This window comes from Nipponia nippon, unplaced genomic scaffold, assembly GCF_047370975.1.
Source record: "Nipponia nippon isolate SJK-2023a ecotype South Korea unplaced genomic scaffold, ASM4737097v1 scaffold_8, whole genome shotgun sequence".
Lineage (NCBI taxonomy): Eukaryota > Metazoa > Chordata > Aves > Pelecaniformes > Threskiornithidae > Nipponia > Nipponia nippon.
The window spans coordinates 46,356,526-46,369,933 of NW_028262402.1; the positions used below are offsets into that span (position 1 = coordinate 46,356,526).

General features: G+C 38.5%; 1 protein-coding gene across 1 annotated transcript in view; it reads left to right on the forward strand.

The window, feature by feature from the left end:
- SLC1A1 (solute carrier family 1 member 1) overlaps positions 1 to 13,408 on the forward strand; it is a 58,252-nt gene that overhangs the window by 21,086 nt on the left and 23,758 nt on the right. The window contains exon 3 of the mRNA XM_087741750.1: positions 12,233 to 12,325. Coding sequence (XP_087597876.1) covers positions 12,233 to 12,325 — 93 coding nt within the window. The remainder of the gene's footprint in view (positions 1 to 12,232; positions 12,326 to 13,408) is intronic.

The window sequence follows — 13,408 nt, forward strand, 5'->3', positions numbered from 1 at the left end:
CTCTTTTATTTGCACTTCTTGCTTGTAGTACAAAGCCAATGATTCCACAACAAATCTGACTTACTCTAGCTGACAGTGACCTATTACAACTATGTGAGAGAGAAGAATGTCCCAGTGAAGTACCTGGGCTATGTGACCTTTCTCATTTGCAGAGACCATTGCTTACCCTGTGGAATGAGGATGTTGAATCATGGGTGATGGATGGGTATCTTGAATAGGTTATTTGTTCTCTTCTGTTGTTCAAAATTAAAGTGTCAGTTTCCTACCTTGGATCTATGTTTGGGAAGTTACTAGTTTGCTTTATAACAATGCCACCAAGTTTGGTGAATGGAGACAAAATGTACAAAATGGGAGACAAAAGAGGTGGAATGTAATGAGAAAAAAATCAAAGTAGAGTATTAATCAGCTTGTTCTTATTTTTCATGTTTGTCTTTGAAAGTCGGAACAGTTCAGACTTAAACAACCTTTTTCTTTTGTCCACTATATTAGTAACTGAAGTTAAAACACACTGAAGCTGTGCCCATGCTCAGAAATAGACCTGCCAGTTCCATTAGATATAAAACATCCACAGATTTAAAGTACTGTAAAAGAGCACAGGCAGGGAAATAGTGGGAGAACAAATCTGTTTTGTTTCCTATAATGAAGGGCTTCCAAATCACTTTTTCTTTGGTACCACCATTCCTGGGGTGGCAGCTGCCTCAGCAGTTTCCATTTCTGCAAGTCCAAGAAGCGCAGCTATTGAGAGATGCCCTGTGACTGAGGCATCTTTAACAGGCCCTGTGCATCACCAGGAGGCACATTAGTTTCCACTCCTTGGGGAATCCCTGATCTAGCTTAATGTACTCCAAGAGACTGTCTCTTGAGATATCTGCATGTTCTTCACTTGCTTTTCTATGTTTCTGAAGCCAAGAGAACCTCCAAGAAAGCCGGTCCATTCTATAATATTAGTAAACTAGTTATCTGGGCTCAAGCAGGAAACTCACCTTGTCCGTTTCTATCATGTACATTGTGCAAAGGGCAGAAAACGTTGCACTACTGTTAATGAGTTTTGCCTTCAGTTGTACTGAGGAATGGTGGAGGTCCTGTCCCTGCTGTCCATGTGCAGTCATTGAGGCAGGGAGGACTGCAGAGTCATGGGCTATTAATGGACAAGGCTTTGTGCCTATCCTCTTCGGATTACTTCTGTCACAGTCATCTATTCCTTTCCCATCAATATCAGTTGACCTTATGCAACTGAGACAGCCCCTACATTATTTAAGGTTTTAAATTATAGTAATAAAACTTTGAAGTACCCTTCTGGTTCATGGAGCATGATTACCACCAGCTCTCAAGGGCAAAGAGCCCCAGCACAACAGCCGTTCTGCGGCATTGGCAGTCGCTGCCTCCTGTCCCAGCCATATCACTGGGGGGCTGCTGGTGGGGCCACTGTGGGTGGGTCTGCAGTGAGTTAGTGTCTTCTGCTCTTCTGTTCTGGGGCTCAGGACATAAGCAACAATTCCACTATATAAAACAGGCTGCATTCACTTTTTTACTCCATTTCCCTGTGTGTGGACATCATGATCAATTAAAAAACGTAGTGTCATGTTAAAGTTTTCTTTTTAAGAGTCTAGAAGCTAAAACTTGTCCACCTATACATTTTACCACCAGTAATTTTGAGGTAATTTAAGTATTTTCAGTACTCCAGGTTTTCTCTGTTAATTCCATACATATTTAACCTGCAACCGTGCAGAGGCTATATTTCTGCTACATCCATGAACTAAATCTGATTTCTCTTATGAATCTCGCTAGCCTGTCCATCTTGGCAGATTGATGTGTCATCTTCCCTCCTTATAAGCTCTTATTATATTCCACCCAAGGAACATCGTATCTCCTGAAAAGGCATTAATTTGAGATTATATAACCTCTAAGAGCTTTCTAGAGGAAAATTAAAATTTTCCTACAAGTGATACTGTTTGCAAATAAGAGGAATGGAAGGCAGTACTAGTACCTTCTTTCTATGCATGTAGTCCAATAAACCATCTAGGGAAAGATCATAATACAATGCTGCAATGCTGATTGTGCCAGCTGCCTACAGGGCAGCACAACAGTCCCTTAGCAAACTTATATCCAGGGTCATAAATTCTTCTTTACATCTTACCTGAACTTCCTTCCATTTTATAATGATTTCATCCCTTTCATTGCCATAAACTATTCATTTCCCATTTATTCCTCCCCTTCTCTCTGGTATTTAGAAAGGTGCGTAACAACTACTTCTTCAACCCCTTCCTAAATCATCCAGGACATCCCCTTTCACTATTTGGAATATTCTTTATAACTATTATTGCATTCCATGCTTTAGTCTGTTTCTTAAAAAAAAAAATCTTCTTTCAATGTCTCTTCAAAGTTAGAAGACCAATATTTATCATGCTAATCCACTAGGTCTCACTAGGTCATCTAAGCAGGAATTGAGAATTTTCTGATTTAATTGTTTGTGGTATTTACATAGCACTAACAGATGCTTATTTATTACCTGCATGCATCTCTCTCTCTACCCCCTCTCCCCCCCTGCACCCCAACAAATTTGCTATTTTTTTTCAGTTCCTCTGTAAGACGTTCTTATGTTATATTTACACAACAGTACTAGTGGAATAACAGTTGTTTGCTCCAAAGAAGAGAGATTAATTAAATTTCTGTCAAGTCTATTGAAAAGGTAATTGCTATAAGCTGTCATAGAAATCCTTTTCCTTTACAGTAAGCAAGAATGAAATTTGAATAGACAGGATAACTGCTGTTATGGAGGGACTGACAGAAAAGAATGGATGACTTCTAGTAACAAACACTAAAGACAGAGGTGGTGGGTCACCAAAAATCTCATTTGAGAGACTGCATATCACAGTGTCTTCAGGGCTTCCATTTGCCATAGCTTCGTCCTTACCTAATCTTCTCAGCCAACATCTGAGTCAGAACTGTCCTCCTAGTGAAACTTAGCTATATATGCCATTCAGTTAGCTAGTGGAAGACTAGATACAAAAGACAATTCAGAGCCCCATGACACAGAAAACAGGAGGAAAAAATAAAATGATATGAGATGCATATCAAGTGAAAGATGGTTGAAAATGACCTACAGGTAATAACAGATAGCAGCATCTGAGTCCTGTGTCTCAGCTGAATGGTGAAGTTGTGCATAGAATCGTGCCATCTGAAGTCCTGAATGCAGGTGGTATTTCAGTAGGCAGCTGTGCATTACTTGCTTGGTCCTGACAGTCTTGTTCATATGCAAGGGATGCGGTATTGCATTTCCTAGAGAGTTCCACAGAGCAAAGGGAAAAAGAGCAAAAGATCCACTGTTCAGCCCTTGGAAGGAAACAACAGTAATTCCTATTGAACCTAGTTTGTGAACTTAGATTTCAGGGAGAATATGAAGAAAGTGAGCTTTCAGGAGATTAATCACAGTCAGGGTAAACTTGTACTACAAGGTCATTCCAACTAAAAGGGCAGAATGGGAAAGAAAAGGCTCAGAGTCTGGAATGAGAAGAGGGAAAAATCACAGATGAATCAAAGATAGCTTCAGTAAAGTATAGGCTCTGAATTCACCAGTGTTAACAGTGATTTCCCCTGCAGCTGTTATTGTCTGAAGTGGATACAGCACAGTTTTCTCTTCAGAAGGTGAGCATAGGCCAAGGACAAAAGGAAATACTGGGCCAAGGACAAAAGGACAGAGTACAGCTGGCTTTGGTACTCTTCCTTGTTTTTCAGAAGGCCTGAGAGAAGCATTCTTCACACAGGAAGTGAAGAGGTAGTGGCAGGATTGCCTTGGCAAAGCAGACATCCAAAGTGGATATAGCCACATCAACCAAGAGACTGGGTGGGTGAAAAAAGTTCGGATTAGTTGGTGAATTTAACATTTAGTCTATTCATACCCTTTCTGAGTCTCAGGGAGTGTGACTCCAACGTGTCCCTGTTTAGGAAGAATTGCTGTGGACTGATGAGTCACAAGGGAGATTGCATAGGTGGTGCCAGGCACTTTGAGCACAAATATCTCTCCAAACCTGACTTCATATTTATGAACTGTCCCAAATTCATAGGACAGCATAGAAGACCTTTCCCTGCTGTGAAAAGGAAACTTTTCCACTTCCATCCATCACCCAACTGTCAAACAATGACAAAATTTACATGGAAACAGGACGAAATCTAATCTTATATGTGTGAGATTTCTTCCTTTCCTGGCAGTAGCTGATTAGAGCTGGCAATAGCCCATGGAACAAGAATGCAAATTTGTAGTCTCTTAGACACATAGAGGAATAAGAAAATAAGCAATAAGCTTGCTACACAAGTCAACACTGAAGCTAGAATCTGGTGTTCAGTTCCTCAAGCAAAAATCATGTGTTGCTTCTGAAGGTATAGGCCAAATACTGTTTTAGTATTAGCAGTGTTTCCCATTGTAGGTAGAACAAAGTATGACAACTAATTCAAAATGGCCTCTTGCCTCTAAGAAAGATTGCTGTTATGACATGACCATCAGCTCTGTGATGATCAGAAGATTAAATGAGAACAGTCAGTACGAGGTAAATGACATTCCAAAAAACAAATTAGAACAGAGAGGTCATACCACAGTCAGGTGCAGTTGAAATTTTGATACTGCCCATGTCTTAAATTAGAAACACTCACAGCTCCATTTTTTAAAGCCAAGTAACTTCATGCATTTCAGACAGCCATCCATTTATCAAGGGCACTGCGTCTGCACTGCTTCATTCCTTTTTTTTTGCCCCCAGTATTTTTCGAAGAGTAAATCTTATATTTTTGCAACAGCATGTAACATAGTGCACCACTGGCAATAAAACAACACAGCTATTTTTAGGAGGATTGCTTACTGAAATCCTCTATATGCATTTTAAGATTCTCCTGTGTTTTTCTCTTTCCATATGTCTGTTGCAACATTCTGTAAAAAATTTTAAATGGACCTGACTATCCTGGATGTCCATCATGTCACTTCTGTGCCCTAGTGACTGCACATTGCAGCCAGAAGAGCCAGTATGGAGGGAAAGAATTAAAACATGTATGCTTGGGAGAAGTTGAGAATTCTTTAGTGATTCCTCTAGCATCTGCAGAAATTCCTCAATTAAAGCAATAAGGCTGATGGCAGTTTGGAACAGTTTTAGAACTGCATTTTGTCCTTGAATCAACATGTTAGTCATAGATGAGAAGGTGTAAAAGCCATAGCATTCTACTTTGCAGGAACTTCTGTTGCTATATTTTTGTTACAATAGTGAATTAGATATCAGAACTCCAAGAGAACTGTATACAGTTGATGCGCACCTTACTTCAGTTATTTCTCCTCAGAAATGGGATTAGCTCCTAAAACTAATTGAGAAAGCTACGATGTAGCTGGCAGTTGTGTGGACACAGAAGGCCCTTGAGCCAGGCTCTTCCCTCTGGCACTGAGTCACACTTAAGGAAAAGAGCCTGCCACCAGTGATAGGAACTGGCTAAGTGGCATCAATCTCTGTACAGAGGAAACTCACGTTTTGGTCGTCAAGTGTAGCGGCGTTGGCAAAGGGAGTTAAACAGCCCAGCCTTTTGCTGATTATTCTTAATGATCAATTTGTTGTGCAGATTAAATGAGATGGTGGAAGAAACATACCCTGTCAGCTTCCACTAATCTTCAGAAGCTTTGAGAACAGCTAAGAAGTACTGCAGGAGATGCACTTGATGATGACACTGAAATTTGTAGAGCAGCAAAAAAAAAAATGCCAAGATGTCTAGGTGTTGCTGTGGAACAGAGTCAATCACAGCACCAAATTGTAGATGTAGTCTCTTACGAAGTATGGAAAAAGAACACCTGGAAGCATAAATCCTTGTGCTCAATTGGGACACCTCTGTAGAAAGTTACGACAAACTCGTAAGGATGTAGATGTTATCCCCTAGGGAACCAGTAAGATGATTATCACTGGAAGTCAGAAGAGCCCTGTGATTGTTTCCAGTCCTTAATGCAACCCTTTTTACTCTCAGATCTCACAGGACCACAGGATTAATGATGCACAGTGGACAACTCTAGAATTACAGTGTTATACCTCATGTCAAAGCCGTTTAGACACGTGTGCATTTTACAGGCCTCCAAAGAGAACTGTTACAAACCACACAACAACATAGTGCAATATCATCTTGTACAGCGGGCATTTTGTTTACTTGACTTTTAATCATGTTGGGCACTGATTTGCTTGTTTCAGTTTAAAATATTTATCCCAACTCTACACATCTCAGAGGGTAAAAAAAATCTGTAATTCATGGAGCACATGGTTTCAGTTTTTAACCAGGGTTAGTACCTGTAGTACAGGGCAAGTGTTCTACCCCAGGCAGTAGATCTTGCAAGTGCTGGTAATTTTGCTGTGATGGTAGTAACTGCAGTCAGTTGCTTGGCTATCCACTCTGTACTGTATGAAAATGTAGTTCATAATAAATGGATTTTATTATGAGGCTCCCAAATGTTGATACCAGCATAAAATTTCTTTCTGATGTGGGAAGTGTAGGTCATTCCAACAGACAGGAACAAAACACGAAGAGGAGCTAATGAGGTAATAGCCTTTCAACATCTCTGAAGATTTTATTAATGCACTGTAAATGGTTCCATCTCCTGCACTCCATTAAATAAAATTAAAAGATTAATATCGATGAGTACTTGATTTTTTTTACCTGACTTTATAGGTTGCTCCTTAGGAACTGCCATCAGCTCTTAAGTCTGTGTTAATGGCCAGCTTCAGAGAAAGATAAAAAAGCTTTATAATATCCAGATACAGAATAATTTCACATCACAGAGATTTCAGTCTAATCTAGTAGCTTGATATTGCTAGAAACAGAAACAACTGGTTTCTTTATCTTTCATGTTATATTATCTGCTGTGATTTGGGGTATTTCTGCAACCTCTGTACAGGTTCAATACCTCTGTCTCCTACTTAGGTCTTGGCCTCAGCAACGCTCAAAGACAACACAGTCTGCAATCTAGTTACACAGGTGGTGAAAGATATTTCCTTACAAGTAGTTTGAAATTGCTACATTGCAATGTAGATAGTTGGTGGCAGTTTCCACTGCTCCTGCGTCAGGAGAGGAAGAGAGTAGGAATTCCCTGTTTTCTGAATAAATGCCTCAAGACATAGAGAATGTGAATCATGTTGCTCTAGGATTTGTTACAAAGGCCACAGTGCTTTACCTGATGCAGAGATATATAATTACGCTGCCCCACAGCAGTTTTGCTGGCACAGTAGTGCAGGGTTTGAAAGACCTCAGATGGATTTTTATTCATCAAAAACCTGTGGGTATTTCAAATATCAGGGGCCATTTGGGAGTGGCGGACAGGTCTGGTTTGTCACTCTGAGTTTGTCTGAATGGTTTACCTGACTCCAATACCTGCGGAGTTTTTTTAATTAGCTACTTGGTTTCTTGCACCTGAAACATTATGCATTATTTGTATTCCCAAAAATCTGAGTAACTGGTTTTGAAAACTAAAAAGGAAGTACAGAAATCAACAAGAAAGCTGTAGACCAATCTGGATGCAGTGAAAAGAGGTTGACTCTGTTGACAGTTGAGCAAAGACACTCCTGTATTTAATGGGATTGGAGTTTTCATTAGCAGCAGAAGCGAGGAAAAAGAAAGAAAACCTGAGGACTGGTTTGTGTTCAGAATGTTCCAAAACAACCTTTCTAAGCAGCAAGGCAAAGACAGACAAGTATTTATCACAAAAAGTTCAGAAAAATCAATTTCCTGGATTTGCGTGAAGCTTCAACAGCATCAGTACCATTGAAACATATATTTCAATAATTTTTCAAGACTTCATTATAACTTTTCCAGCACTTTCAAAATTACAGCTTTGTTCAGGAACATTCTCTGTTCCTCCGTGACACCAAAATGGAAAAAAAAAATCACTCTTGTCAGAGAGAAACTAGACAAGTAAATATTGGTCTTTCATGAAGTTCAACCTTGTGTTATACTAAAAGTGTCTTTTTTTAAGTCTGTGACAAATGGAAAGAATGATTCATGCTTCCATCAGTGGCTACTGATAAAAATTTCTGAACACCATGTTTCATATTTAGGCTCAATTTTATTTAAATCAGACTATGCCCTTGCGTAAAGTAGCTTTATACAGTAGCATTTCAGCAAAGCAGCTCTAAATATGTACCACAAAACAAGATTATGAAAGAAATTTCAGAGGATCTTCGAAAGTTACAGAAGACTGATGGTGCTATCACCCAGTCTTAACAGGACTCTTGGTTTGATAGTTAACCAGGTAGACATGGATTCTAAAGTAAGAGTTGGAGAAGCTATGTGTCTTTCTCTAATTTTGGCAGCACAACATATTCCACATGCAAAAATGAGTAGTTGAACACAACACAGGATTAAACTGGTCAGTTGTAACCATTCGATTTTTCCACTTCTGATTTTTCGCAAGTTTCACAATATTGTCCTCCTTTCTGGTTATTTTTTAAAGAGGAAAGTCCTGTGAATCCTCTAGTATTAGAGCAAAAGTAACAGCTATAAAAATAAAAGAAAATTAAATTGGTAGGCTTCTTGGCAATACCAACCAAAAGATTCAAGTAAAAAAAGACCATATACAGAATTTTTTAAAAGTTATTGCAATGTGAGGATCAGCTGGGTTAGAGTTTTCCTTTTTTCCCCAGCATTTAAAATGGGATGTTTGTGTATCTTACTCAAAAGTATGTGCCTCTTCTGCTCTGTTGAGGGTCCTGTACCATCCGCATCTCTGTTGTGCTTTGATGCCTTCTAAAACTCTGTCAAACAAAATTATTAACATCAGTCTTATTATTTATCCTCCCATTCTTTTCTCAAAAAAAAAAAAAAAAAAGGTGCATATACAGTGCAGCATTTCATTTTGTTAGGGTTTTCAGGTCCTGGGAGAAGAAAAAGAAGATATGAGAGACTTGACTTCACTGATTGTTTCCCTTTTTATTCTTTTGCAAGTGTATGTGTTGCAAATTAGAAGAACTGGGGCAAAAAGAGAAAAACAGTATGAAGAGCTTCAAGTTGGAGACTGTAACATAGAAAACATGAAGCTGAATTGCAGAAGACTAGGCAGTTAATTCCCAAATTTGGCTTCAGATATTAAAACCTTAACTCTGTTCTGCTAAAATAATATGGGCAGAGAGGAGGATAGATTAACAGATTTTAACACCAGTTGGTGTCTTTTGTGATCATCTCCCTTAAGTCTTGTATATCACAGCCACAGAATTGTATTCCATGCTTCAGTGGCTGTAGCTGAATTAGAATCTTTCTTGTAGGAAAATTTAAGGAACTAATCTGAAATACTCCAGTTTTGACATGCCCAGGGATGGAGAATCTATCATGCCTGTTTAAATTCTGTACAGTAGACTACACTTACAGTTTATATGCTCAAACCTGTTTAAACAGCTTAAAACTTGGGGGTAGGCTGAGGGAAAGGGCAAATAAAATAGCCATAAAAGTTTAGTTGTAATTCACAGTAGATGATACCCAAGTTTAATTACACTGATTTTGTGATCTTATCTTTATTTACAACACTGCAGGCTTTCCATTTTGAGTAGCATGAGTGCCATCTTAGTGTGAGAAATAAGTTTTTTCATGAACTGAAATCAGTGTTAGTTGTATGCTTTGTTTACTACATCTTCCATTAACTCTTTCTGTTATGTCCAAAGAAATTATAAAGCCATGATGTTGCTCAAAGGAAATTTAATTTTCAGTTGGCTTGAGAAGAAGGCCAGTAGTTATCAATTGTAATATATTATCAGTTGCTCACTAATTACAGTAGGATATACCTGGAGGGAAATCTATTTTTATATATTGTGTTTTCCTATGTGTAACAAGCTAACATGAAAAAAAGCAGCTTAGCAGCCTAAAGCACCCAGTGCAAACCTGTGTCTGTGGCACTTGTAGTGAATGCTACTTCATTCTCTAAACGGAAGCATAATCCTGAATGCAGTTTTGTTTCAGAGTACAGTAGTTTAAAAAAAAATAAAAACCTACAGCTGTCAGCCTCAGAGCATACTCATACTTACTCAGTCATGTTTGCCTGACTGATTTGCGTGTTTTTATAGCTACTAGCAAAGCAGCGCCGCCATGACAGTGGAGGCACAAGCTGAATTCTAGCACGGCTCTCTAAGAGGATTTAAAATTTAGTTTAAAAGTTTAAAAATGCAGGAGCAAAGTTTGCCCTTAATTATACCTCTGTAACTCCAGTGAGCATAACAGTTTGCAAAGGGATTTCATTTGGAGCCAGCAGAATGGCTGTCACAGGAACTTCCTGCCGTACTAATTGTAGAATCTTTATAACTGAGTACTCCAGGGAAATAACCTTGCATGATTATTAGGCTCTGGGCTGAGTCAGCAAGACTGTCCGTTAAAAATATCTTAAGGTAAGCTTTGTGAAGCACAAAAAGATTATCATCTTGCCTCCACTGTCTGTCTAACTGCTACTGTCAGTCAATACAACAGGTTTTAGAATAAAATTCCATGATTTCTAATTTTTATGAACTTTTCATTAAAGGATATGAAACTTTGGCAATACCAGTTTGCTCTCTTTTAAAAACATGATGTAAAGTCTTCTAAGTTAATATATCAGGTGCAGAAGTTTCAACATTGACAGCCTTCGAAACCAGCTCTTCTATTGCCCACAGAACCCGTTATGTATTAGTGTCCATTCTCAAAAGTTCATACTGCTGTAATTTCCACAGCTGAGCCCACAGGAATGCAAAAATCCTCCTTTCTACCTGTTTTTTCCCAGTTCCCAACCTGAGAAATAAAAATGATGGTCCAGATTCTCTGTCCATTCTGTTGTTTGTGCCTCAAACAGTATCCTTAGTGCTGACAGCCTCCTGTAGTAGCTGTGGCATTGCTTTTATCTGTGCACTGGTCTGTATTCCCTTGCCATATGAATAGTTCTTTTATTATCCTTATGTGCTGTACAAGTGAGATAGTCTTTACATCATGATTTCTGCAGGTATATGTAGTTCTCCTGTAGTCAGTCTGATGATATGCTATCCCATGGAAGACCCCAAAATAATGAAATAGATGGTGAAGTAAAATAGCCTTTATTCTCCCCTCCCAGTACTGTTTGCATTTTGAATAACAATTAACAGAACAAGTAAGGCATTATGTGAATGCTCTAGGCACAAGTTGTTACTGCTGTTAATATACCTTCTGAAAGGTACATCAACACATGGTTAAAGTATGCTTGCTAAGAGCTCTTTGGAGCTCAAAGATCAATGTTACATTTGTGTCAGAAAGATCTTTTGATTTTTCTTCCTTAGTTTTTGAAACTTTATTTTCTTCTACAAAATCATGCTTCTCTGAGCTTAAATATCCTCATGGTATTTTTGCTTTCCTATACAAGGGAATCTGGCCAGTCTCTGATAATCTGCCTCAATAAACATAAAAATATAAACGGATCACAAATGTATAATAAAGAGATAGCAGTGAATTATTAACTAGTGTGATTATAGGCAGTCAAGTTTTACAGTCACAATGCTCATTTTACCCTGGTTACTGAATTGTATGTGTACAGATATAACTGTAAATCTTTTAAACAATTAAAAAATGCTTCATGAGCAGTTTGATACAATACTGTTGCCAGAAGTTAAGTTGACCTCAGTATAACACCTGCCTCAACACTTTCCCCACTTCCATTAACAAAAACTGCCCTCAGTTTCTGGCGATGACAGATACAGGCAGAGCAGTGGGAACAGCCCAGACTTCAGAAAAGCTTTATTAAAAAAAAAAAAAGTAAACCTGTTAATAAAGGCAAGCCCACCAGGAATGAGCCTTACTTGTCTGAATGTGCCTTTGAGGAACCTGGGGTAACAGCCCTGAGCAGCTCCCTTTTCCATGGCTTTTAGTTTTAAAGCCAAAATGTTACAGATCTGAAGAAAGTGAAGCTATTATTTAAGTGAATATGGAAATAAATTGTAGCATACTTTCATAAACCAAAGAAGTCTAATTCATCACGAATATAAGGGAATCAGAAAACCTCAATTATTTTCTCCTAGGAAAATCCAGGGAAACTGGATTTTTGCAGAGAAGCAGAAGCAAATATATGGGTCTGCTACAGATATTTTTCAGAAGTGCAACTGGCAATTAGGTATTTAGAAATACCTTGAATAAGGAAAAATTTCCTGCATAGAAGTAAAAGACAATAAATAATTGTCTCTACAAAAATAACAAGTTTCTTCTAAGACTGTTTTTTAGTGTTTTGTTTTTGTGGTTCTTTTTGCAGGTGTTGCTGCTTTGGATTCCAGTGTTTCTGGGAAGATTGGTTTGCGAGCCGTCATATATTATTTCTGCACTACAGTCATTGCTGTAATACTAGGTACTGTGATACTGTAACTTTTAAAATCCTCAGCATTGCCTAATTGCGAGTATACAGCACTGTGACATTACTAATTTCCCAAAACAGGATGAGAAGAGACAGGAACCATACCAAACATCTTGATGTACTTGTAGCTGGATACAGGGAGAAGTTAGTCCTGCTGTTCATAGCTGGGGTGTATTCATATCCAATATGAAGCCACAGGCAATTTTACCATACATTTCGGCTCAGGAAAGATTAGGAGCTGTCTGCTTAGGTAAACAGTGACCAGCAGTGGGAAAGCTGAATGAACAGCAAAGGCTAGCCTTAACTACAAAGTGAATTTCCTCAAGAGCAAAATGATAGATTGTCGCTGATTCTCAGATACGAGAATGTCTAATGTGTCTCACCTGAAAGAATGACAGAAAATATTGCCTTCCTTGTCATCTCATTTCCTTCCTGGAAGGTTTTTGTCCCCTCTGTCACTGTCAGGCTCCACTCCTACCTCTCTGAAGTCCACATCTCCTTTTGCAGGAAGTTCATTCCCTACAAGCAGCCTTGAAATCTTCCATATTTGCTTAAACAAACATCTTCAGCCTGCCTTCTTAAATAAGAAATAAAATTAAACCCTCCTCTGTCAGCTGTCATGTAGTTTGTGGCTTGTCTTTGTATTTTGTTGAGCCTGAGTGAATACTGTGCTTAGGTATCACCCACTAAAAAGAAACATGCATTTATTTGAAGAACAAAATATACTTCATAGGTGGCCTACTTGTAAAGCAAAGCAGTATTTAACAATAGAAAAAGAAGCACATGCAGACATATAAGGCCAGATTAATTTCTAAAGGTTGCATCACTGAGAATAATATATCACTGCGGTTACACCGTTTAGGCTGTCTCATCTGTCTGGGAATTTTCTGTGAAGACATAATGAGGAAAGTTAATAAAGACTAACATTAATATGTATCTAACTTTGAAATTGTCCCTACCCTGAGAGAGGGGTTAAACAAGACAACTCCAGAGGTTTCATTTTGCAGAGTTACACAAATTCGGTTCTGCTTTTATTCACAGCTGTCATTAGAAAGCCTTGTTCCTGGCTGGTTGAAG